General features: G+C 42.5%; 1 protein-coding gene across 7 annotated transcripts in view; it reads right to left on the reverse strand.

Annotated features, from left to right (window-relative positions):
- The window catches only part of Myo1b (myosin IB), a 161,221-nt gene that overhangs the window by 73,011 nt on the left and 60,932 nt on the right, over window positions 1–27,278 (reverse strand). For all 7 annotated transcript variants that reach the window (XM_034497897.2, XM_034497899.2, XM_076931924.1 and 4 more), the window contains exons 4-5: window positions 10,539–10,633; window positions 1,463–1,567 (exon numbers count right to left, since the gene is read on the reverse strand). In XM_034497897.2, the coding sequence (XP_034353788.1) occupies window positions 1,463–1,567; window positions 10,539–10,633 (200 nt within the window). The remainder of the gene's footprint in view (window positions 1–1,462; window positions 1,568–10,538; window positions 10,634–27,278) is intronic.

Here is a 27,278-nt window from a genome sequence, read left to right on the forward strand (position 1 = left end):
ACTGTGAGTCTGGAAATCTAAAACAAGTGTTCCATTATCGAACACCCGAGACAAATTCCACAGTTGTTGGTTGGTTTTTTTGTTTTTGTTTTGTTTGTTTGTTTGTTTTTTACAAAGTTCGTTGTTCTAAATGTTCATGTACAGTAGCTGCTCCAGTTAAAAAGCAAAGCGTTCCCATAAAAGATAGCACACACCCACAGTGGACATTTCTTCCATTTCCTGCACTGCAGCCTCATTTCAAATACCACCAAATAAAAAGATCCTAGTCAAAAACTGCAAGCTGCAGCATTCCGCTACGTTGGTCCTTTCAACCACAGCATTCCTAAAATAAGCTCGTGCAGAAATACAGCCCAGGCAGAGCACATAACCTAAAAGCAAAAGCAGGGAGCAAAAAGGCCAGATCTCAGATCAATAAAATGTGGAGACGCCACTTCTTACATACTCTACCAGTTAAGGCATTAAATGGAGTAGAGGTCAAAATGTAACAGCCTACTGGGCTCCATGCCTCTCCTATGTTGCCAGTCAGGCACCTCAGTAGGTAGGCACCATGGTTTTTTTGAAGCACAAAGTCATAGTCAATGTTCAGAGTTCAAGAAGACTTCCCAGAGGAAAGGAGGGGCCCAGCAAGAGTAGAAAAGGCAACAGGGAGGGACTGTGACCCTCCATGTCAGGGGTTACCTACCAACCCCAAGACAGCTCTGCTTTCATTAGCCTTCAGCCTTGTCCTTCTGTGCTCGCAGCAATGGGTTGAGCCACACTATTCCTCCAGCCCAGATTCTAAAAGTGTGATTCTGACTCCCTGGGGGACAGTGCCGATGTTTGGAGACATGTTTTATCCCAACAGGTACAAGGGTGTAACTGGCACCTGGAGCATGGATAAGGGACACCAGGGAGCTCACTTCTGGTTGTGTTCCCAAGAAACACAGAAAGAAGAGCTCACATGAACATCAAGGTGGGAGTTGCCTCTAAGATGAGAGAGATCTACAAATGAAACCTACCTTAGTAGGATTTTGTTCTTAGATTTCTAACCTTCAAGAATATGAGCTAGTTACCGGAGAGCTAACAACAGAGTCTGGGAGAAATAGATAGCACTGGAGCTTTCCTTAGTCTTTTGATTTCCATGACAACAGACATAACCAGCCACAGACAGTGCCATGAATGATAAAACACCACTGCACCATCAACTGCAAAAAAAACCAGTCAATTTCTTAAAAGCAAACCAAAGTACATTAAATAAAAATTGAAGGGCAAAAATATTTTTAAATGGGAAAGTTCCTTTTCCATGAGTAAGCGATTGCCTCTTTGAAGTACTTGAAACAAAGCCTCACAAGGACGGGGCTTAATTCCTCAACAGGCTTTGGCCTGAACTGTGTCCTCTTCCCTCCCTGAACATTGGGCAGTTGAAGTAAACCGAAAACACAGTTGCTATTTGAATCACAAGGACCAAACATGAAATCCTTACCTTCCAGGACAGGGTTGGACTGGAGAAGCTGCTCCTTGACCTGATTAACTTCTGCTCCTTTTCCACACACTGCAGCGACATAGGACATGACAAGCTTGCTGGCCTCTGTGGAGGGAAACAGCCATGTTACTCAATTCTAAAGAATCTTTGAATCATCTTTGGAGAGAGGATTCACTAGCTGCGTTTCCAAACATCTTTACGGTTTTGGAAACGCTTTCAGCTGAGCATTTTAAACTGACATATCATCAATTCAGTTAGAATGTGCTTGCGCTTGAAGCTTATTTCTGAGCTGTTAAAAACAAAAGCTGAGTTACATGGTCAACAAAAACCTCAGGAGAATCACATTCAGAGGAATCGAGCACATACAAGTATGTTCTTTCCGTGATTCAAGCCAAAAATAACTTGGGCATCTGTACATCTTTGCCAAATGTATTTCTGAAGTTTAAAAGAGCTGCTTTCCTTCAAAATAGTTTCTGAGTCAAATCAGTTTGTTCACAATTAGGTCAGACTGATTATTCTTCAGTTCCAAAAGTGAGCAACTAAAGGAGACTTCCAATCCTTCTTGGGCAGTCACTTTTGTACATTTTATAAGTAACCCTGAAAGTCATGCTGATTAAAAAAAAAAAAAACCATCACACAGAGCAGATAATTCTTAGCTAATGTGGGGAGAGGGACAAGATCTATTTCTGTTTTTTAATTCTTCTTGCCAGTCAATGACTCTCAAAACATCTTCTACACAGAACCACCTCCTTTAACACTTAATTCCAAGGGATAGCCTATCAACATGTGTTCAAAGAGAAGGTGATGCAAGGCTAATGAATGTGGACCCCAGTGAGGGAAGTACAGTGAAGCAAGTGTCCCTATCAGAGGGCTTCTTAGAGCCTTTCTTATGCTCCTGCACGTTGCAGAACTCCAAAGGGGCTCTAGAATGTTGCATTTCCTTCAAGTTTATTTGCCACGGAGTCTCCCCTTATGTCTAGTTTCAACAATCCATGGTCAACATCTGGGAGATGCTCGACTAAGAGCCAGCAGAACAAGATGCACTGATCTGGGCAGTCAGGGTATGCAAGGCTAGCACTGTTTTAAATCTTTATTTGGTACTACTATCTATGGGCAGGAAGCCCGTCTCAGGTATGGGATGATGCACCTGCAAATGGATGCACTAAGGCTACCCTGACATGACTGTTTGTCTTGGGCAGCGTTATAGATTGAGTATAGTACCGTCTCTCCAGGGCAAACAATGGATGGGCAAGCTGAACAGCATTTGAATGTACATGTGGATGCCTGAACAATAGGAAGTGAGATGCTCCAAGAATCTACAGAGGTCATAAGGCTCTGGTGTCCTCTGGGAGTACTAGCATTTATGGCATGAGGAAAGAAAGAAAGAAACTGGGGGAGCCTTAAGAACTATAGGTAGAGGGTGTATACTACAGTTAAATCTCAATCCAGTTTCCTTTCTGGGTAATCCAAATGGACCCATACAAACGCTCTAGTAGTCTGTGATGATCCACTGTTGCTACTTCCCTTTAACAAGCATAAAAGTGCAATGACTATTTTATCATTGCAAGATCACATGAGATAGCCTTTATTCAAAGTCCCTGTGTGGTTTGAATAGGAATGGCCCCATAGACTCGTGTGTTTGAATGCTTGCCCCCCCAGGGACTGGCACTATTGGGAGCTAGGGCCTCGTTGGAGGAAGTGTGTGACTATGGGGACAGGTCTCTTATGCTCAAGCTCTGCCCAGTATGATACACAGTCTCCTTATGCTGCCTGAGGATCAAGATGTAGACATCTTGGCTTCTCCAGCACCATGTCTGTCTGCATGCTTCCCCACGGTGTTTCCCACCGTGATGATAACGGACTGAACCTCTGAAAACTGTAAGCCAGCCCCAATTAAATGAGTTAAGAGTTGCTGTGGTCATGGTGTCTCTTCACAACAATGGAAACCCTAACTAAGACAGTCCCCAAACACGTATCTCATTATTCTCAGGGATTTGCTGTATAATTACTGTATTTCCCTTGAGTCTTTAGTGGCCAAGTTTCCCTCTACCCTTGATTTGAACTGGCACTCCTCTTTCTAGATCTGATGGATGCTGACATCCTATCTGCTGGGTCTTGGGCTCTGCACAGGAACTCTGTGCAGATGGTGACTACATCTACAGTCACTGTCACACAACACGCTTCCTGGCTCTTCCTCACTTTCTGTCTCCAGAGTACTTTCATTGCCCTACTACATACCATTACAGTCGTATATACTAGGGATTGTCTCCTGTTAGAGATAAACTTTTGGTCCTTCTCTTTACAAAGCTAGCAAACTGAATCTATTTATAGCAAAATAACTCTCTTAAACAGAATATGCTTTAAATAAAATAACAGGTAAGTTTTCTGTTAGTTAAACTAAAATAAAACATAAAAGCCGCAGGCTACTTTGTTTATCTCAGTAACTGGAGTTTTCTTCAGTCAAGCCTCAAACTTGAGACTCAACCACAATGGCTCACTGGTGACACTAGACCTGATGTGGCCTCTTGGAGCCTATGGATGGCCCAGAAAGAGGCAGGATTGAGTCTGGAAGCAGATCTCGTGCAACGTCCATTGGGCTTACCTTACCTGTTACAATGCACATAAACCTACAGAACCTAAGAACAGGTAGAGATGGTTTAATTCAATGCAAGGTAGGCACTTTTACTAGCTTTAAAATATCCTTAAACAATCCTGACAGTTTTTAAGTACATTTCAAGGATATAACTCAAGTTTTAACAAATTATTTCTTAACAAATAAATTATTAAAATTTATTATTAAAATAAATTATTATTTTTTAACAAATAAGTTGGTAGAAAGTATCTATGCTCACATTCTTAATTTCCTTAAGGAATTCTACTACACAACTCATTTTAATAATTCATTTCTAGAAACAGGAATTAAAAATAAATTTTTGCAGGAGGCCAGAGAGAAGGCTCAGTGGGGTAAAAACGCTTGCTGCTCAGGCCCGACAACCTTGGTTGAGATCCTTGTAGCCCATGCAGAAGTCACAAGGTGGAGGGTAAGTGGCAGCCCCTGGAGCTGTCCTCTGACCGCCATACCATGCCTTCACACACAAAGACATGCACATTTTTTTTCAAATAAAGCCATGCTGTCTAAAAAAGATTAACTCCTACATTTTTTTCACCGACATAATATCTGATCTTTAACACAAGTAGTTCATGAGATAGCCGCTACTTTTAAAAACACCAGTAAATGTAAGGACAAGCTGCATGGCTGTGTTGTGTGGACGTTTCCAGGCCTTGCCATGCTGGGAACAGGAGACCATGCTTATCACATGAGGCATTCAGCTTCCTCTCCTTTAAGCTCTAAAGTTTGAATGAATTTGAATCTGTATTCAAATCTTTATGTATTTATAAAAACTAAATCTTCATGTAATAACCCCTATAAAGGAAACACATACTGCTGAAGATAGGGAAGATCTGGATACCATCCTCCAGGGTTCAAAGTCTAGTTTTTTAATTACTGACTGGTAAGTCTACAAATACAGCCTTAAACTTAGCACAGTATAACCGCACAGCTTAGAATCACTGAGGACTGCATCGTGTTATCAAACCCAGGCGTGTTTAAATTTATGTCTACATGAAACCTGAACCTGCAGTTCTGTTAGCAGCTGGACAAAATATGATTTTCAAGGCCAGAATCACTTCTCCTAGAGCATGGTAGGGCGATTAGGGTTTAGCACGTACTCTGCATCACCAGACAAGTGACCTGCAGTCAGATACGTCGAGCTCAGGATGTCTAAGCCATAGTTAATTCCTACAGGGAATGAAAAGACCTTATAGATACCTTATTCTGGAGACTGTAAAGGACTATAAGGGGAAAAATAACTGACCTGTCCGTATTCGTTGGCACTTGGCCTTGGGTTTGAATAATGTTATTACATATGTGTCCCATAACCAAAGTTAAAATGAATTCACATACAATAACTTTTATTGAGAGAGTATTTTATAATGGTGGTAGGTAAATGAAAAAGGGGAAAAAAAAAACAGACACATGACCCTGAACATGGGACTCCCTAAAGCATTAAACCCCTAAGAATTCACCGAGTGGGCTCGGTTTGGATTCAGTCTCAGGACTGGGCAGACAGGGCTGTGAGTGTAAGCAAACTTATTTTAAGCTTTTGGTCACAAAGCTTTAGTAAATCTGTGTAAGAATTAATAGGCATTTGCAAGAGTTGCGTTCACAGATACATGTAATAGCATGCATGTCACATGAGGTCAGATAAACCGTGTGTGTGTGTGTGTGTGTGCCACACACACACACACACACAGAGTGGGGGCAGGAGTTCTCTACCTCTCTGTCCTGTTCATTAAAACGTTTAAGATGTTCTAGGGACCCAGCTGTTACACAGGTCTGGTGTTTGAGAAACATTAAGAATAAGAATGCCTGCCAGGTGGTGGTGGTGCACACCTTTAATTCCAGCACTCAGGAGACTGAGGCAGGTGAATCTCTGAGTTCAAGACCAGCCTTCCAGGACAACCAGGGCTCTATAGTGAGATCCTGTCTCAACAAACAAGTAAAAACAGCTACACCAGTGAAGCCATGTTTGTGTTCAGTGAAACAACCCTTCTGCTGCTTAGAAGAACATCTCCTTCAGGGTCCCCAGGCCTTCACAATCCAGCTACAGCATATCCAAACCAATCAGACAGGCAACCAGGAACTACATCAATGAAAACAAAAGACGAGAATTGTTTTGATAAGAAATACAGTCATGGGGCCAGCAAAACAGCTTAATGAGTAAAGGTGCTTGCAGCCAAGCGGGGCAGCCAGAGTTGGATACTTGAGACCCACATGGTGGAAGACTCAATTCCCACTAGTTATTCTCTGATCTCTACATGTGTGACATGGCACACGTGTCACACAGACACACACATACACACACACACACACAAACAAATAAATGAATAAAATGTAGAAAGAGAGGCGAAAGAGAGATGCAGGCTCTACTACAAGAGAAGTATGCCTTGTAACATTTTCCCTGAAAGAAAATCATATGTAATCTATCTCTTGAGAGAGCCACAGCCTCCATGATGATTTATATAAAATACTTGTGTCAGGAAGAAGCAGAACAGAGCATGGTGCATCTTGGCCCTGAGCCTGCTTAGTTGTTCTGCTCCAACATGATGTTTTCAATGCTTAAGTCAGAGACTGCAGTCGGAGAACGACTGTGCACATAAACTGGAACCAGGTCATTTGGGGTTTAGCCCCAAAGATCTTGATGAGCGAGACAGACTCCAAACCTCTGCAAGCAGACAGCTGATGATTTCCTAGAAACTGATGGATCCGTAAAGCTAGCAACTGAATAACTTAGAATGTTTGCTTATGTCAGAACAGTGGTTTCAGGTGCAGAATGTACCCATGTCCTCGGAGACATGCAGATCTGATGGCTACCTCATGTGCTGCCTCCCGAAGCTTGAACAGTTTGTGCTCCCTATCCTGAAGCTTGAATAGTTTGCCACGAAGGATCTGAATTCACAGAAGTGAACTCCCAAGTTCACTGCCTAGAAATAGCTGGGCACTTTTAAAAGGCATGATGAATTTTTTATTTAGCACAGCAGTGATGAATTAAACAGCACCCCCATAGCACTCAAAGAGTTCATGGCTCTCCCTAAAAGCCCATATTATGTAACCCAGTAGCATACGAGAATCTCCAGTGTTTACGACTAATAACATCGTCATCTGCCAAGGGGGTTTTATGGCCCAGTTAAATTAATTACTTCATATAAAAAAGCCCTCTGACACTCCATGGCAGTTCTATCTAAACTACTCAGCTATCTAACTACTTAAGTCAGAGACTACTCTAAATGAAACACTCTATGTAATACACATGTTAGACTCTTTGTAAATGACAATTCTATCCTACTAACAGAAGTTAAATGGCTGCATGTGTGCAGAACTAAAATTGTTAAACTTGTGAATACAATGATTTCAAATGCAGTCTGGGTTCTCTCCTCCTTCCCAAATTCCTCATAATACAATCTCTATATTTAACTTCTATCATTTCATTTTCTCATAAATAAGTCCATAAGACAGAGACTTAAACAACACAAATCCTGGGATTTATTGCATTTTAGAGTCTAGTGGATTGAAGTGACCACAGCCCACTTCCAAATTACTCACTTAAGAACGAGTGATATAGTCCGAATACCCTTTTTAAAAGGCATTAGTCACAAAAAAACACTACATAAAGAATTTCTTCCAAGAGAAAACAGAAAGGGGGCTCTCAGAAACAAACGGGTGGACTGCCGGACATAATCAAAAAGGACAAGATGAGACAGACGCATGAGGTACAGTCAGAGTACAGAGCCCTGCTGTAAGGGCTACCGCATCACCAGATAAAGACAACAAGCAAGCAGACCAGCATGCCAAAGGCACGCATCTTATGCTTTTAAGGCTAAAGAAATAAATAAGCCACTGCATCAACATTTACACAGCTCTGTGCTGTTCACCACCAGTTACACTGGCCATCCTCAAGAGACAGGATACTGTGGTGGCTTCTAGGAATTAACTTCATTTCATGTGAAAGAGCAAGAAGAGACAAGTAAAGAGCACATCATCCCCCATGGTCACTCTTCATGTTACAGTTCCCATAATCTGAAGCGCCAAAAAAAACAATGTCTATAAAAGAGATTGGGGTATACAAAGGGAACAAGAGAAACCTTAGAATGGCTATGAATAGTACTCAGGGGAAATCACAGCTGGTGGCTTGGACTAGAGGCTCCATCTGAACAAAAAGAAAGGAAGAACAACCTCGGGTGAAGTATTTTCCAGAGAAAGACTGATGGGAATAGACGTGGACCTGAATGTAAGGTACAGGAGAGGGTGATATTAAAAATTAGATTAAATAGGCAATGCCAGGTGGAAGTATAAATGCAGAATATATTCAATTAATTAGAGACAACCTGAAACTACCTAAGGAGAGACTACAGAGAGATAAAGATGTCCAACACTAAGCAAATCAATCCATTAACTTCTAGGATAGACCTTATAAATAACTAAAATAGCTAACTCTGGGCAATTTCTAGGAGAACTGGTATTTTTGCCAATTACTCTATTAGACATGAGGCTAGCTCCTCAAATTCAACAATGAGATTCATTTAATCACTTGACTATATGTAGACACAAAACATCATTCCCCCTTTTAAAAGGCTACAGAAACTAGGAGATGGGAAGTTTGATACACTGCAGAATCACAAAGGGAAGGGACTGTCAATGGATTATCTAGAGCAGGCTGGCTGAGAGATTGTCTTATGTTAATTGATGTAGGAAGACATGCCCACTGTGGGTGGCACCATTCCCTAAGCAAGGGATTCTGACCTGTATGAGTGGAAAAGGCTAGCTGAACACAATAGTTAATAGTTAATAGTCAATAGTTAATTAATTCACCCCTCTCTGTTCTTGACTGTGAATATAATGTAACCAGTTTTCTCAAGCTCCCAGGACTTCCCTGCTATGATGGACTATAACCCAGAAATCTGAGCTAAAATAAGCCCTTTCTCCCTTAAGGTATTTTTATCAAAGCAACAGTAACGTAATAGAGATATTCAGGAAAACTGCTGAACCATTCTGTGTCTCAATTTCTCCACAATAAAAATGTAAATATGGTGCCAAGCACATCTCAAATGCTCAGAGTACAGTAACTACTGCTATGATCACTGCTATGATAGTGACTCTGAGAAAGGGCAAAACAAGGATGTGCCAGTTCCTTAAAAGTTCGATTAGAACAAGAACAACAGAACGCGAGTTTTGTTTATTTGTTTTATAAAAGGTTTTACGTGTAGGTTTGAAATAATCTCGTCCACCAATGCTAGCTTGAGGCTGGGTATGGTAGTGAACACTGAAATTCTAGCACTTGAGAGACAGAGGTAGGTGAAGAAAAACTTACTAGTTGAACCTGTAAGTCAAATACAGTGTTAAAAGCACTCCGTCACCACAAGGGGTTTGGCTGCCCCATGCGGAGGATTTTACGTGGGATGGCCTATAACTAAAATCTCTTCCAACCTATGACACTATGCTAGTGTGACTTGGGGGTTCCTGCACTTCTGCCCCTTCAGCAGCCACAGCCTGCACCACACCCAAAGAATCCATGCAGTATGTCTCCAAAGGGCTCGAGGAAAGAAGCTGGCCACTTAGCTCACAATTCACTGTTCATTACAGGGGTCTGTGGGAAAGGGACCCCTTGAGAAAGTGCAAGAAGTCAGATACAGGAAAAGCCATCCTGAAGATGAGAAGAAAGCTTTCAAGGCCAAGCTAAGATGGACTCAGGTGACTGCACGATTGTGGGAAAGCTTCTTTTCTTCATCAATGAGGACTCAGAAAGCGTTAAGTGTAATCATTAAAATAAAATACAAGATGGAAACACAACCACATTTCTGCACACTCAGAGGAAGACCAGTTATAAGAGTCTCATCTGAAGCATTTTACAAAGAAAATCCACCCTACCCCAACCCCCTTTGCCCTTGTTTTTACAAACAAACAAACAAACAAACAAAACCAATGCCTGCTACAGTTTTATTGAAATCCTTTTATTAGAAGCACAGCCTGTCCTTTTAGGTATTGGACAACATCTACATAATCTTAGTTCTTTAAGATCAAAAGACTCTAGAGCAGTGGTTCTCAACCTGTGGGTCACAAACCCTCTGGGATTGAGGGAAAGAGGGTCAAATGACCCTTTCACAGGAGTTGCATATCAGATACTTACACTGAAATTCCTAACAGTAGCAAAATTCCAGTTATGAAGTAGTAATGAAAATTACTTTATGGTTGGGAGGAGCCGTATTAAAGGGTCACAGCATTGGAAGATTGAGAAGCAGAGGTGGGACTCACACTGGCTGGCACCCTGATGGTGCCTTTACCCCTCACATAAGAGATGTGCTACCCACAGAACACCAACTGTGGCCATCTGCCCCTGCACAGCAGCTGTGGACACCTGGCTGCCGAGGGCTACCTGAGGGCCATGTGGCTCCTTTCCTGCTGTCACTCAGCAGCATCTGCCTTCCAGAGAGGGCAAGGTCAGTCTAGTGGTGGTCTCACCTGTTTTTCCTGCTCCACTCTCCCCAGTAATGAGAATGCACTGATCTTTATCTTGATCACGGAGGGATCTGTATGCTTCATCCGACAAAGCAAAGCTGCAAGACAAAATGTGGGGAATTCAGCTGGTTAATATGTGGTTATCGGGTACCTCTGGGTATTCTAAGGGCCTCTGTGATTCGTTTCAAAGAACAGGTAAATCATCACATTTCTTGACAATTTTTAAAATATACAAATCAATATATCCATCCTTTCTGGTCCATTTACCTTTTCCCATGAATTCTCTACTAAGCAAATAACACTAATTTATTTAGTTTAAAATGAAATTTTACTTATCCCTCCTGTGCCTGCCTGTGTGCGTGTGTGCGTTCATGCGTGCGTACGTGTCTTTCTATTAAAATCTGGGTAATTCAAAGAACCAAGGAAAAAATGTCTCAGTGCCATGTCCACAACTGGATAATATTGAGACTGTATTGTTCAGAGATATACTCAAGCATTTTGATATAGTGAGAAAGCATTATCAATGGAAAATGGAAGCGTCAATATAATAATAAAAGATATTTTTTCCAAACATTAGCAAAATACATTCAAATGCCACCTAGCTGTGACTACTATGAAGCTAAATGCAGAGCTTTACAACCCAGTGAGTACTGCGGAGTTCACTGTGCTTCTTGGCCTCTGCCTGGTGCCCAGCCGATCATCCTATGTTATGATGACAGAACTTCCCTATCAAGACACAGAAACTAGTCCTCCTGTTGTTGGTCTGTCCCTCCTTGAGTTTTACTAACAAGATAAATGTTCCTCTTCCATTGAAAAAAAATGAAAAAACCTCTGGGCAATATGATAAATACTTTTGCCAAGTTCCTACTTCCCAGTGGTTAACACATTATTTACTGAAAGTTGACATTATTTACTGAACGTGTGTCAAGAACAAGCTGGGAATATAAAATAACATCCAGCCTCTTTTGTGAGTTCTGAGTGGAAAGCAGAGAAGAAACAAACATGAATAGCTCATGCCTCGTGCTAATGTGGAGAGCACTGCAGAGCGAGACAACGACCCAAGAGGGTCGGGATTGGAGTTGGAGAAGAGAAATCTTAAGAGGTGGAAAATTAGTTCCAAAGAATGAATTTGCAAGGCAAAGAGCTTCTGGGCATAAACAAAAGCCAGACTACCAGGGAAGCAGGCTGACACAGGCTTTAGGGGCACTTCCACAGGGTCCCAACTAGGAACAAAAGACACGCTGAGGTGTCCCGCTGCAGGCCTATACGTGGGAGTGGAAAAGGCAGCACTGAGAGCTAGAAACAGTTCCATTTACTAGAATTTTCCACAACCCATTTATGCTTACTCATTTAAAAATCTCACATGACTGGCACAAACAAGGATACATCTTCGTACCACCAGCATTAAATGACAAAGACAGAACTGAGCCAGCCTCTGCCTTCAGATGGGTCACAGTGTGACAAAGGAGCCTGGAGAAGGCAAGCTGGAGGCAGGGAAGCTAGGCAGAGAGTTCAAACATAGTCTAAGCTTCCATATCTTATCTCCTGCTAGGTTGTGTGGTACCGGAGTTGAGCCACCCGACTCTTACTCTGTAACCCTCACGTGGTTGGCATATCCGTGGCCTTGCACGTGTGGAATAAACGTATGAATAAAAGTTAAGAGAGGCAGACCTTGTTATTCCCTTCCACAATATAAGCTCCTGCATGGTAGTGGCTTTCTAGCCAATTAATCCCCGTGTCGTGCACACAGCTTTAAATCTAATATGTAACATGACCAGTGCAAGACAGGATGGATGCACACATACACTTTCTCTGAAAAAGAACAATGCTGGAGTGAGTGAGCTCCATAAAACATGTAAATACCCAGAGTCTCATCCTCTCCATGACCTTCATGCAGGGAAGGAGAGCACTGCTTGGACTCTCTTCCTCGCCTGCCTCCCCTCCCACTTCTCCAACTTCCAGATCATGCTCAGAGATGTCACTTGCATCGTCTTCTTTGACATGCAAGGCAGGAAAGTACATTACAGTGACTACAAAAGAAGTTTTCCAACCACACAGATTTACTGGATTGTTGGATTGTCAAATACAGGCCTCTATTGGTGGTTCCAGGACTAAATTAGCTTTGTTTCTATTATTTGAGCACCAAATAATGAAAAATTACTTCAAACAGAAATAACAGCATTTGGCCCATAGATGCATACATGTAAAAGGTTGGGGAAAATGACTAAGTAATTCTGCCAGGGGTTTACTGTGGGCAAAACACCTAAGACTTACTTTTTTCTGTCTGACCAAATAAAAATATAATTATCCCTTGTTATCTATGAAGAATTGTTTTCTTTGAGCATCTCCGACATTCCTCTTCCCAACTCGCCTTGGCTACCCAAATGGTGGATGTTCAACCCCCTTATATAAAGTAATGTTGTATTTCCAAATAACCCCTGCACAGCTCCCGGAATACTTTAAACTGTCTCTGGAGAACTACAGCGCTTCGTCTAATGCTAGTGCTACAAATAGCTGTAATGTGTAATAATGACAAAGGGAGAAGTCTGTACATGTTCGGTGCAAACATAATTTGCTTTCTTGGTATTTCTGATCCAAGGCTGCTTGAATCCATGGATATAGAAAACCAACAGTCCTTAACTGCTTAAGGACTTGATTCATTAAATGGCAGAGGTAATTTTAGCATAAGATTAAAAAACTAAAAGGGGATGTTTTTTTTCTTTTAAGACTCTAGAAAGTGACTGATTTCTAACGGCCATGAAAATGTACCAAAATACTTAAGCACTTTAAAAGCTGCCTTGCTCCAAGACACACCCACCTCAAGTCTCAAAAATGCCACAGCTCTTAACTCTACAGACACAGATCTCCACTTATTTCAATGACCAAAAGAATGCCCCCCCAAAAAAGAGTTTTTTTAAAAAAAAAGAATGCCCCCCCCCCAAAAAAAAAACACAATCCCTTTTCTGGATGTACTCCTCTTCCTCCCTGGCAACTCTACACACACTCAGCCCCAAGGCCACCATTTATAAGTATAAACTAAAGCCATATGCCAAGCCTCCAAACCTCTCTATAATTAAAGAACCTAAATAAATCTCTAGAGAAGTTTTAGCTAAAAGCAGTCATGATCCACATGCTTTTCATTACTCTGTGACGTGTCAGCATTATTTACCACACACTGGGATGAACCATTATGACTGAACGCTGATAGTACAGGGGAGGAGCATGATTTCTGCCAGACCCCCAAGAAAAGCAGGGATTTCTCCACCTCTTCCACCCTGGAGCTAAGCCTTAGGAATGAGGGCAACCTGGTATTCCCAAGACTTCCAGAGCAGCCGCCCATCTGTTTACTGAGCACCAAACTTTGCCCAGTGAACACCAAGATACATCCACTGTGCATTTTCAAGCAGCTCTGTCTATTACCGTGTTTCGGTTTCAAAAGTTTGGTTTGGGGCTCATCTGTCATTTTCTGTGAGGGTAGAAGGGTGGGTTGCATGCTGCAGAGAGCCCAGCTGGTATTTATGTTCCACCTCTGCCTTATTTCTACTCGAGAGTGTTAATCATAGTGGTTCTGCCTGCATGGTCATCAGGGGCAATGGCAGGGCTTCCTTCTCCACGCTCTCCACTGGCTCTCCACCCTGCCATTTCCTTGTTAAGTTTGTTTCACCTCAAGTGCAGAGCAGAAAAGAAGCCTGAGCTACTCACTCCAACATGACAGCACTGCTACCTAGGCACACATGCCCAAGAGTAGCCAGGTTTTAGTGTCTCCAGCTCTGCCTAAATGGGTGGCTTGCAAACACACCCAGTCTGTTCTGGACCACTCTGTTAACTAGTGTTTAACAGAATAGAATCTGTTTCAGAAAACTCTCCTGAATTCAGATAAATGATTCCACTCTCCTGTTTCAAATGCTCTCAAACTTCTAAGGCTCTCAAACTGGCATTTCCTCCCATGTGATCCTGAATCCCAGAGTTGTTCAACCCCCCTAGGGAATTCCCCTTCTCAACTCAGCCCTCTTCAAATAGCTCAGACTCAACATTCTCTTCTAGAACTAAAATCTCGACTGTCTCTCTCCCTTCCTAACTCTAGTTCAGCTCTGACATCTCAGTGTTTCTAAACTAAGTTACCACCCCGCCCCTCCCCAAAATGTGCTTAAAAATGTCTAAGCTCCATCTGCTAAATCTAACTTCTTTCAGCCTGATCAAGAGGCAAGGCGGCCTACAAGAAGACTTCAAAGAGAAGAAAAGGGAGAAAGAAATGTAGGGGTTCTGTTTTCTGAGGGAGAGTCCCTAAGTTGGCTAAGTTGGTAAGTTGTAAAATACTTTGTAGATAACTACATTCTACAAAGACGTCAATTCAGCATGGCTGTTCTGACTTAGGCCAAAGTGCACTAAAACTGTAAAAGTGTAAAAAGCACCAACACTGTAAGGATGAGGCTGTCCCTTATGATGTGCGAGAATGACTATCTAGTGGGCAGCTGGAACCCTGATTTATAACAGGACGATATTTCCCAAGAGAGTAAACATGTCTGAATTACAGTCCAAGACAGTTAAGTATATAACGGTATTTCCTCATAGCCACACTGCTTAGCATCCCAGCAACCCAAGCGTCAGTGCAGAGAAGACAAAGATCAAAGTAAGCCGTCCTCAAAAGAAAGGAGGAGCAAAATGTCCCGGAAGAAGTGGAAGGGAAGGAAAGTACATAAAGACAGGTGCGAGGTCTGAGGGACTCAGCATAGAGGGCAGGCCTGGGGCAGGTGTGGGGTGTGGAGGCCTCAGCACCGTGCTCTCTAGCACGGCACTGTAACACTGAGTCTGCGATTCTCAGAGTTTAAGGGGGTCTATCACAAATCCCCAAACCACCAAATAACACAGGGTTTACAACCAGAATTTTTAAAAATTATTTTTTTTAAAACCTGGGTAAGAAAGAAAAACGAAAACAGACCGAACAGAGAACAACAGCTGAGCGGTGGGGGTGGCTCTGCTGGGTGTGCTTGCTGGACAAGAGCACAGCCCTGCAGATGGAGACCAAGGGCAAAAGACACTCCATGGAATCTGAGAGTAACCCAAGCAAAGATTTCTGAACCGGCCATCTTCTGTAACCAGGCAAAGTCCAACGGACTTTGGAGGCTTTGGGACATCAGCCCAGCCATAAGACTTTTGACCAACCAGCATAATCCTCATCGAAGAGACCAGAGAGACTTCGTCCAGCGAATGATGGGAACACAGATGCTGAGAACCACAGGCAAACATTAGGCTGAGTTTGGAAGTCCTGCAGAGGACCAAGAGGAACAGTTGGAGGAGCCAGAGGGGTCAGAGACACACTATGAGAACACAGCCCATAGATCAACTAACCAGGACTCATGGGAACTAGAGAGACCAGGGAGCCTGCATGGGTCTGTCCTAGGTCCTCTGCATATATGTTATGGCTGAGTAGCTTGATGTCAGTGTGGGAATCTTAACAGGGGAGCAGATTGGGCGCTTTCCCTGACTCTTGCCTACTTATTGGTCCCTTTTCCTCCTACTGAGTTGCTTTGTCCAGCCTTGATGTGATGCTGTATGCCTGGTCTTACTGTAGCTTATTCTGTTTGGTTCATGTCCCTGGGAGAACTGCTCTTTTCTGAGGAGAGGAGGGATATGGAAGAGAAAGGATGTGGGGCCATGGGAGGAGAGAAAGAAGGGGAAACCACTATTGGAGAAAAGAATAATAAAAAATAATAATAATTTTAAAAAGAATGCAGCCCTGAATTGGATTAAAATGAAATTAAATGAAAATTAAAATAATAATAGCACCACATAAACCAACCATTCAAGAGACAGTCACTCTACTACCTCCTAAGAGGCAGCGTCATCCTTACAGTGTTGGTGCTTTTGCTCTGGACAGTTTAACTGCACTTTGGTCTATGCCAGCCCAGCCACTCAGAGTGTGCAGGCCGCAGGATCAGTTCAAGGCCATCCTCCTGTGCATGGAAAGTTTAAGGACTGCCTGCAGCAACATGAGACCCTGCCTCAAACACAGAAGGTAAACCGAGTCAATCATATGGCATGTGAGAAAGGTTACAAAAGAATGAGTCAAGACATGCTATCCACAGGAATTATATTTTAAAGGACTGCTTTTTTTTGTTTTGTTTTGTTTTGATTTTTAAAAAGGAACCATACTTTCCTTTTCTACATCAAAACTCAGAGAAAGCCCCAAACTGCCACCTCAATAGTAGAAAAATATCATACCGCAGTATAACAAAACACAGTGGCACTAAAATGTATATTTTAATGATCTATATCTATAATTTTCTAAAGTATTTTAGCTCATTGAATTCCTAAGCTCATATGCATTCATAGCCTAAACATTCTTTGGGCTGTATTTTAACTGGAAAAGTTGTGTCTCTACTGGCCACCAAATAGACAAAATATCACTGTGATGAATTGAAATGGAGACATCTGTTCTTGACAAGAGCAGAACACGAAATAAAAGGTTAAAAGCCCAGCTTTGGAGCAGGACATGACACACAGGCTTCTTCCTTTAGACTCGTGCTGGCATCCAGAAAACACCCTCCCATTGCCACACACTGACCGGCCAACCTCAGTGCTCACGGAATTCATGATATCTTGTCACTCAAAAATAAATGTTAATCTTTACAGTCAGGTGTAACCACTAAGAGGACAGAGTCACAGTACTTCACGTGTGTTATACTTCAAGGAGTGACAAAACACCACATGACTTGACTGCACACTCTAGTAATGCAGCTCTAGATTTAATAAGCAATGTTTTCTCTCTTAAAAGCTCACATGCTGGTTACAAAAAAAAAAAAGAAAAAGAAAAAAGAATCCAACTTAACTAAGAGTATTAACTCAGAGGTAGACAGCTTGCCTAGCATGCAGGAGGCCCTGGGTTCAACTGCCAGCACTGAAATTAATTAATTAGTTAATTAATTAATTACATGGGTGTTCTTCTTTTGAGACTTTTAGAAATTTGTATTACAACACCCTTAGTACAAAAAATGCTTAGCGGCATATCCAAACTCTTTGGACCCCATTATCAATGAAGACCCTACAGTTTGTTGAGGCTCCACAGACTGGCCTGAGACTTACCCAACAGAATAAACACCATGAACACCTGTCCTTCTACCAGACGGTGATGATAGGGGCTGGATGGTGGGCTGGACCAGTGATGGTTCTTTTCATAAATGACTGGAAAAGCCAGGGCTGGAGACAGGGCATCAGGAAGCAGAGAAGAGGCTTGGGTTGACTAACCCATCCCAGGAAGGAAAGGGACTAGATTCAGCTTTGAAAACCATAGAGAAGAAGAAACTTCGGCCTTCGTGGCCTGGGAGCAGCATTTTGGAATTTAATGGTGAGTCAGGTGTGCTGCCGAAAACTACCTTCAGAAAACTTGATCTGTTCTAAAGATAACGGATACCCAAGAAAGTCTGGGGCACCAACATGCTGGGGCAAGAGTCCCCCTCAATAACAGCATCCTTCCTGGACTTGGAAAGAGGTCAAAGGAGGCTAACTCTAGCTCCACTTCTTTACCAGTCTTTGCTACTGTAGAGAAGGCAGTGAAGCACAGGTGGCCTTAATCATAGGAGGGTATACAGAGGAAGGGACAAGGTCATTTACAAGGGCGGGGTCCCTGGTGTGCTCACCAGGGATGAGCCACTTATGAGTGGGGGCTCTAAAGCCCTCCGGAGGCCTAAAAAACAGGAAAGAGCCTCAAAGCCCCACAAGAGATGATAACAAACATGGCAATGTACTTCCAAACATCCAGAAAACAGAGAGAGGAAAAAAGTGGCTTTGGCTGGGGAAGCGTGGAAAACTGTAAGATCTGAACCCTAAGCCACAAGCAAGGCCAGAGGCCAGGAGGATGTAGAGGAAATTATGGGGGCTAGGAGGAAATTATGTTATTTCCCCTCTCCAAAAATGAGCAAAACACACATGACTCGGAGGAAAGAACAAATACACAGCCGGGGCTCTCGATTCAAGCCCAATTAGCACTTGGGTATTTTTGGTATCTCTTTCAATAAGGAAAGTCTGACAATCGTCTTTTATTTCCCAATTCTCATTAAAATAATCACATCCACAGGAACAGCCTCTCCAGCTCAAGGTAAACACAGTTTAAACAAATTTTTGGCACAAATATGCCAGAACTTTAAATGTATTATTATTTACTCATTCCAAGTTGCTCATACACAGCCAGCTTCTAAGACCCTATTATAGGCAACTGAGTCCTGGAGACTCATCCCAGAAGGGTCAGTTTAAAGACCCTTCCTAACCAAACTCTGCTTTATTAACTGGAGAACACACTGGGCTCTCAGGCCCACATCCCAAATCTTGAGGTCGTTCAGAAAAGCAAGTCCTTCATGTTTCCACATTCCAATATAAACTGCTCTGCACCAGCTGACTCTGAGGACACTCACTGTGCCGCTGGGTCCAGAGGGCATAAGGACGTGGACATCATAGCTTCACTTTAGCCAGGTGGGTCACAGGAAGGCCATTCTCAATTGACAACACTGAGCTGGGAGACCCTGCATACTAAAGAGGTACAAGGAGATCTGACCATGGTACCAGAGATTTTGGGTGGAGGAAGTGGTGTTTGAACTAGAGCCCCAAGTACACGTATTGGGGAGGGGGGCTGTTTAAAAGTGTTCAATAGAAAAGAAGTACAGTTGTAAAAGAAAATTAGCTTTGAGGCTTGGCTCACCTGTTAAGCCTCAGTTATCAGAGTGAGCCCTGAACAGTGTCTAAAATATAGTGCTCAACGAATCAGTGAAGGACTGGGATGCCAACTAGAGGTAATGGCTTGGTTTATATCAAGGTAGAAAGAACAGGTAAGTAGCCCCTTCACAAGGCCACTTTAGTTCTGTCCCCCAAATCATGGTTCGAAAGATTTCTACAAAGATGTGTTTTGCTCAATCACAAAACGTAGCACCAGTAGCACATCTCAGGATTTCCCAGGCAGACAGAACTAGGTTGAAGGGAAAAAGGGCAGCCCAAGAGGCTCTCTCCAAAACACACGGATTTATAGTCATCTATTCACATCTGGATGCGAATCTGGGACAGATCATTTAGATTCCCATGTCTTAAAGACTGTAATGCAATGTCTAGGCTGCCCAGTTCCTTTTCTGGACCCTCTCCCCTGAAGTTCCTGCCTTGCATTCATCATTCAGGCTAGGATCCCTCGCCTGCACCCTCTCTGCATGCCTACCTACTACACCTTCAGCGTATAGTGTCATCAGTTAGGAGGACTTCTTGTTTACAATTTCTCTTTCTTTACACAAGTTCCTAGCACAGCATATTAGGCAGAATAAACTGCTAAAATGGTATCTGATACATTCTTTCATCGTATTAGTAGACAGAACATTGTATTTTAATTTTATAATGATAATAATTTTATAATAACTGTAATTATCTCAAAATGACCAAAAAAAAAAAAGAGTGAAATCAAAAGAAATGTTATTTCGGTCTCCATATGTAAGTACAACTTATATGTTCAGAAACAAGTAACTTGATGGGCTTAAAGTTCTTGAAGACTAGGTGTGGTAGCGCTGGCCTGGTAACCACGGGTCCTGTGAGCATGGGGCAAGAGGATTGTAGCCTCCACGTCAGCTTGGGTTACACAGAGACTCTAAAGTTAAAAGCTTAAACAAAAGAAGAAAACTTTAGAGAAGTGGGCCTCTATTTTACTCTCTCAACATAGATCATTAAAGTAGTGTTGGGAGGATTTGGCAATTCTCGCTAATACTAATGTCCAGAAATGCTGCTTGACGTCAGGGGCAAACAGTCACCTAAAATCTACCTGCTCGAGGCAATCAAAGTGTGATGATGTCTGCACTGCTGACATCACTAGTCATCACTAGACTAATTTCTGAAGTAGAAGGCAAAGGCTGTTAGAGTCACTTTCGGGGCTGGCAGGTATCATATAGTACCCCTCCCATACCCCTTAGCTGAGGATGCCTTCTCCCCACTCACCCCCCAAAAGTAGAGTCACTTCTCCATAACCCTTTTGGCCAAATGACCACTTTTAATCTCATCTCTTCTGGTCAGTATTTATCAAGTGACTAAATGTGAAGATAGCAACAAAACCACCAACCCCTAACCCCAACCCCAACCCTCACCCCCACCTCTCAGACCCTCACTTTGTCATTCACATCTTCTTAAACACTGCCTACTGCTGTTCTCCTCTGCCTTCCTCCAGATAGAGGCCTCCACTGAAGGAGGGCAGGAACCGCGGTGTTCTCCCAGGAAATCACCAGGATTTGCAGAAACTGGCACTTGAAATTTTTGCTGGAAAATGCTCTAATGCATCTTCAGACTCTAAATCTCTATGATGACTCCTGGGCACTGCCTAGAAAGCTGTGGTGGTGGCTCGGCCTCATGATGGCCAGCATCCTTCTTGCCACTGAAACCTGACATGCACATGCTGCCAAGTCCAATCAACTCAAGTGGCATATCCCAGAACAGGAGCAGAGGACTCTCACCAACAGCAAGAGCAACAGCAAGAAAGAAAAGATTTAGAACAAAGCCACCTGTCTCTGATCACAAGTGGAGGAAAGCCTCTCTCAATTCTATCAAGAATCATATGGAAACACATGCACACATATACGCACACCCACGTGCACATAGACACAACATGCACATACTACACACACACCACACACACATGTGCACACACACACGCACAAACACACACACTCTCTGTATGTCTCTGTTTCTCTCTTACACACACACACTGAACACATACACACAAACGCACACTCTGTCTCTCTGTCTCTCTCTCTGTGTGTCTCTCTCTCTCTCTCTCTCTCTCACACACACAGACACACACACACACACACACACACACACACACATCCTACCAACACTACTGGGATAATATTCGTCTTAGTAGTAACTCCAGCCTGCCTACAGAAGTGTTTGATTGCCAACCAGTGCTGGTCTAGAGAAAACAAAGCTGAACTATACCTTAGGACCCACGTCCCTACAGAAAACAGGAGCCATTTACTCAGGGAAGTCTCCATCTGCTTCATAAGTTATGATAAAATGCCACTATTATTCAGTGTGACTTGCATTTGACTTGGGCATGGTGTTGTGCACCTCTGGCCCCAGCTATTCTGAGGTAGGAGGATTGTTTGACCCAGGAAGGAGTTTGAAGCCAGTCTTGACTGTCATAGTAAGAGCTCATCACTGAATAAATGAATGAAAGAACAAATGATAATGAATGAATGAATGAATGAATGTCTTTTACTAACAGCAGAAGTACTCTAAGCCCTTACCTAGAATACAATCTTCATGGATCTACAGATTGCCTAAATTCCAAGAAGGAAATAAACATAAACTGAAAACTGTCACAGGTTCCGCAGTTGGCGGAAATACAGTGATCTATGTATTCCTTGCACTCTTTAATCAACTAACACTGTCTGTATGCCGCTGGAATTCATCTATAGACACATCGACATCCCATAAGAACCCTATGTCTTGCTTCCCTTCTAGGCCCTCCAGATTCAGAGGCATTTGTGGTGGTTCAACTGGGAAGCCCAGATCCATCTGAATGAGCGTCTTAGATGCTTCACCATGCACAGTCCTGTGCGAGTGGACCCTCCATGTTCACTCTGCTCTAGAGATTCCTTACACACGGAAGCTGACTTAAACTTCTCATAGGCTTGCTTCTTCCAAACTCTGTAAGGAAACTCCAGTGTTATGTTCCTGTGTTACGACACTATTTTCTACAAGGAAGTTTTGGGAGATATTCATGACGATGTCCCTAGTGCCCTAAGTCCCCCTAAGAGAAATCTCCTTTTAACACAAGAAAAACTTTCACTCCCTTGAACAAACAAGACACTTTAATCCCACAGGCAAAACTAACTTTATGACTGATCGTATTTCCCCTTCATATTGACCCATATGTTCACAAGGGAATGAAAAGGGTAAGTTCAATTACTACAGAGAACATCACAGTACTAGCTTTTCCTTAGGTCTCAGCTATTTTTTACATCCCCACTGCTCTGACTTTCAAAGGCTATTTAACTTATTACATTAACTGTAAAATCGTAAGTTGTCTTCAGTCAACTATGAAGATGAGATGATAGAATAATTAGTTAAAACAATTGATACAGCAGGGATAATATGTCTATATGCAGATTTTCTTTCTTTGGGGAGAGGGAGGATAATGAAGAATGGATAAATGGATAGACACACACACATCTACATTCACACACACTCACGGGCTTACCAAAGAAAGATGCTATGCTTCAAAACTCAACACATCGCTAAGAATTTTGAGACTCTACTCTTCTGTCTGGTGTCGTAGAAACCAGAAGACTCGAGGTAAGTCTACTGAGATGGACTCACTTGTCTTCTCAAAGCTTATGTATGGTCTCAATTATAGCCATCACCCAACCACTGGAACCACCCACCTCTTGTACAAATCTCCAGTATTATTCTCCTTTCTTTCTTGTGTTTGTTACTGCCTGTTTGTTCTCCAGTCCCACATTCAGGGAACTGCACAGGGGGGTACATCTGGAGTCAGACAGACTTCGGAAAAAAACACTTTCATGATCACAGTATCAGCCTGGCTGGGTAAGCATTCTTTTTCTTTTTACTTGACCAAAAACACAAAACAGAATTCCTCTGTGGTCCTTTCTAACGGTTTTACTTCTCCATCATCTGTGTTTGACTACAGCCATATTTGGAAAGGAAAATTCAATTTACGCTGTCCTTAAACACAGCTTTAAACTCCCAAGTGTGGAGGAAATTGACTTTTACATATTCGCCATCCGTCTGGGAAGAGTGGGATCTGAAAACATTAACATTGCACTGGCTTCGGTCTCCAAGCTGGTTAGAACCATGGTGCCAGAATCCCAGAAGAGATCAGCATCTAATAGTCTTAAAATCCCAATACTAGTCGCAAGAAAATCAATAAGTGATTTGTGCCAAAACCATTTACTGCTGCAATGTATCAAGCATTTAGTTACATCGTCAAACAGTAACATAAAGTTGATTCATTCTAAACATAGCAACTGACTTGCCAAAAACCTTTGTTTAATAAACCAAAGTTAGCACTATCTATTCAGAACAGTAGTGTGAGACAAAGAAATAAGAGCAGAAACATGGAAAAAGAGCCAATGGTTTTATTTCTGCAAGAATGCACTCAGATGAGATTAAAATGAAAAGATGAAAATATACTGTAATTTCGATTATAAGAAAAAAATGGAGATGTTTTAAGAGCTCAATCTTACTAAAAATATACCATCCCACTCATGCTGAAATCTATGCAAAAGCTTTGACATGGCTCCTATGAGCTGAGTTAACTTTAACTAACAACTACACACTAATGAGGCACACTACACACTAGGAGGCAGGAGCTGGTGTGACACACTCACTATATCCCACCTTGTACTCCTCTTGCTGGCACAAGAGAAAATTGGTTCTCAGCCTCCTCTGCAGTTAGAGTGACCCAAGTGACTATGCACAGGCCAATGAGGAAGGCCCACACAGGCTCTTCTCTTCCCCTTTCTAGAAGCCTTGTAAACCAGGTGCTCCAGAGATGATATAAGCAGGTTGGAAGAGAGCCTGAGGATAGCTATGTGACACATAGCAGACTGGGTGAGCATCTGGAAACAGCAAGCCTTCGTCACAAGCTAATTCCCTCATCCCAGCCCTCCCTTAGACTCCACTGTTAGATCTTAAGCACACTATAATCTTGACTTTTCACTATAACAATAGAAATTTGTTGGCAGTCAGAACAGACTAGCTGAACATTAAAAGAAAGTATTTCCTGACTATATTCCCACATACCTTAAAGTTAGGCACATAAATCCCATGGGATACTTTGGAGAGCTGATACAAAAGATTAGAATTTCTATTAAAGGTTTGAATTCATATTTGTGTGTCTCCTAAGATACACAATGCATTACAAAACTGGTACTGGACCAAGTAACAAGCCTACTGGGTGCATGTTAAGACCAGTGATTATGAAGCAACTAAGGAAGGGTAACATCCTGGAATGGGGATGTTTACTCTTGTAAAAAGCTCAGTACATGAATAGAAAATACTGAGATAGATCAGACACTGTACAAAAAGAACCGTAAGATCATGGCACTGTGCATGGTAAGGACAGCAGTGTCAGTTTCTTGCCCCAGATAGGACACAGGGCTGCTGCACATTGTGTGCACAGACTGTGGTAGGAAGCAGTGACTGGGATGGTAGGCCAGAAGAGCCTAATGCTAAAACAGACTGCACATGTAACAAACATTTCCACTTCCAAAGCCAGACTCTTTACCTGGAACATATTTTAATTCTCAAAGTGATATTCAGGATCAGAGTTATCCCTGAGCAATCATCAAAGAAAAATGTCCCTAAGTCCAGAGAATGATAAACAATTTTCAAGTTGTAAAAATCGTGGTATCTTAACTATATGCCTGCAGGCCAGAGTTTGCCATTTCCCACCCTAGACACAATGCTCCTTAGATGAAAGCTACGTTAGGAAAAGGAAGCAGTGTTCAAAGCAGGAGATACCATTTTCTGTGGCTTTTAGGAACAATGCCCAGAAAGTAAACATGCAGATTTCCACACTTCCTTCTTCCTTCTACTCAAGGTTCCAGGTAATGAGTAACCAGATAACAATGACTCACTAACCTAACGTCATCTCAACAGCTACCTGTGCTTAGCTTACAAATTATACCTTTAGTGCCTTCATACTTTACCAATGTTTTCTTTAATAAATCTGTACGGCCTTGGGTGAGAACGTTCCATCTGAAATGTCAGGTTTTATGTGCTGTTCTGTTTATGTGAGCAAAAAATATGCCCAAGTCCCTGCTAGCCAAGGCAGCTGGATACACCGTCACTACCTAGCTAAAGGTGACAAAGGGCGCATGGACATGACAGCATCTTCTGAACCCAAAGCAGCTGGCGATACCTACACTTCCCTAACACAGACGTCCATTCTGGGAAGCAGCCAGACCTCCCTCTCCAGATGTTTTCTAACTCCACACTGTGAAGGTGGACAGAGCAAAAATGATTAGTGGAAAAGACGTACTTCCTACCACAGTCCTCTAGTGTTAATTTCTGTAAAATTAAACTAAGCCATTTGTAAGGCTTAGGATATTCCTTTTAGTCTTGAAGCTAATGACATGGCCCATGCATCCATATTGGACACCAGTATCCAAAGAAAAGAACTTCATATACACAGCAAATATTACCTTTGTAGAAGCCAATCAGTATATTTTTCATCAAATGTTGCCCCACCTGAATGATATTATTATCCATCACCAATATCGAGTAGAAATTTTGTCATGAAACATAAATGAATTAACATGTTTACACTTACAAGTTATTTGCAAAGTAAGTCATTCGCCAATCATTCATTAAAACATTACATGCATACACACTGGAGCATAGTCAAGAAGTCTGAATTTTTTTTCCCAGTTGGCAATTGAGTTGAAAGTTGGCAATTCTCTCCAGACATAAATTGCAATTTCAAGTAGCACCTGTTTCCAAACCCCACACACTCCTGTTGCTTTAGAGTAACTGTCACAATGCTTCAGTCCTCCCAATGACTCAAACGTATGGGGATTTTGAATATTTTAATAAAATTAAAACTAGTTCTACATGGAGCTACCAACTCAACCCAAATGGCTTTTCCTAGCACCCTGGCTAACTGTGCCATGGTCAAAAATAGCACTTTTCTGTTTATATTCCATACAGCTAGTTATTAAGCTACAACTGCCACCTATTTTGAGACTCCCTTAAGACTCCATGCACGTAGCACTTCCCAAGTCTCTGAACACATTATTTTGAGGGGTTCAATTCCTTCCTTATATCTCTAAACATGTGCAATTGGCTCTCTGTGCTCACAGGTTTCCTCGTCTGTGAAATCAACCAACCACCAACAGAAAAGACTTGAAAGAAAAACTACTGAACACAAACTTCCTCACCATTGTTCTCTTAAGTCAGACTCAATGGCTTGTATCACATTCGTGGTGTATTAGGTTTTGTAAGTAATCAAGAGATGGTTTAAGATGATTTAAAGTAAGTGCAGGGTGAGGGAGGGTTATGAGTCACGCATGTCTTTTTTAGACGGACCCAAACCTTGACAGATCTGGGTATCTTGAGAGTTCTAGGATCAAGATCCCAGGGACGAACCAATAAATACTTACTTTCTGTTCCATTACACTGGCAATTCAAGAAAGGGGCTGAGAGACAAGAATTGCAGGGAGACCGCAGCCCAGCACCTGGGAGCCATACAGAGGTGTGAACAGCCACTACCTGAACACCTGTGGAAAGCGTGTCCTCAGCACATGAGAACAAAATGATGGGAGAAAGCAGAGAGCTGGAGTGAACCAGTTGCCCACGTAGTGAGGTGGGGGATAGACTGAAAAGGTGTGTGTGTGTGTGTGTGTGTGTGTGTGTGTGTGTGTGTGTGAGAGAGAGAGAGAGAGAGAGAGAGAGAGAGAGAGAGAGAGAGAGAGAGAGAGAGAGAGAGAAACGGCCTAGAAAGGTCTGGGCTGTGAGTAATCAGAGGGTGGCGCTGGCGCCACCCACGGCCAGGAAGAGAAAGGGAGCAGGGCCATCCCAAGTCTGGGCTATAATGTGCTGAAATGCCTTTGAGAGCTGGGGGGACGCCAAAGAGCTGAGTGCAGTCCAGCTGTCTGTAGCTGAGGTTGCAGAGTCTGGAAGAAACAACATCAGAGCACAGCAGGCATTCGGAACCCTCGGCTTGTCTAAGTGGTTGTCTGAGAGGACAAGTCCCAGAGC

The sequence above is a fragment of the Arvicanthis niloticus genome, chromosome 3, assembly GCF_011762505.2.
Source record: "Arvicanthis niloticus isolate mArvNil1 chromosome 3, mArvNil1.pat.X, whole genome shotgun sequence".
Classification (NCBI taxonomy): domain Eukaryota; kingdom Metazoa; phylum Chordata; class Mammalia; order Rodentia; family Muridae; genus Arvicanthis; species Arvicanthis niloticus.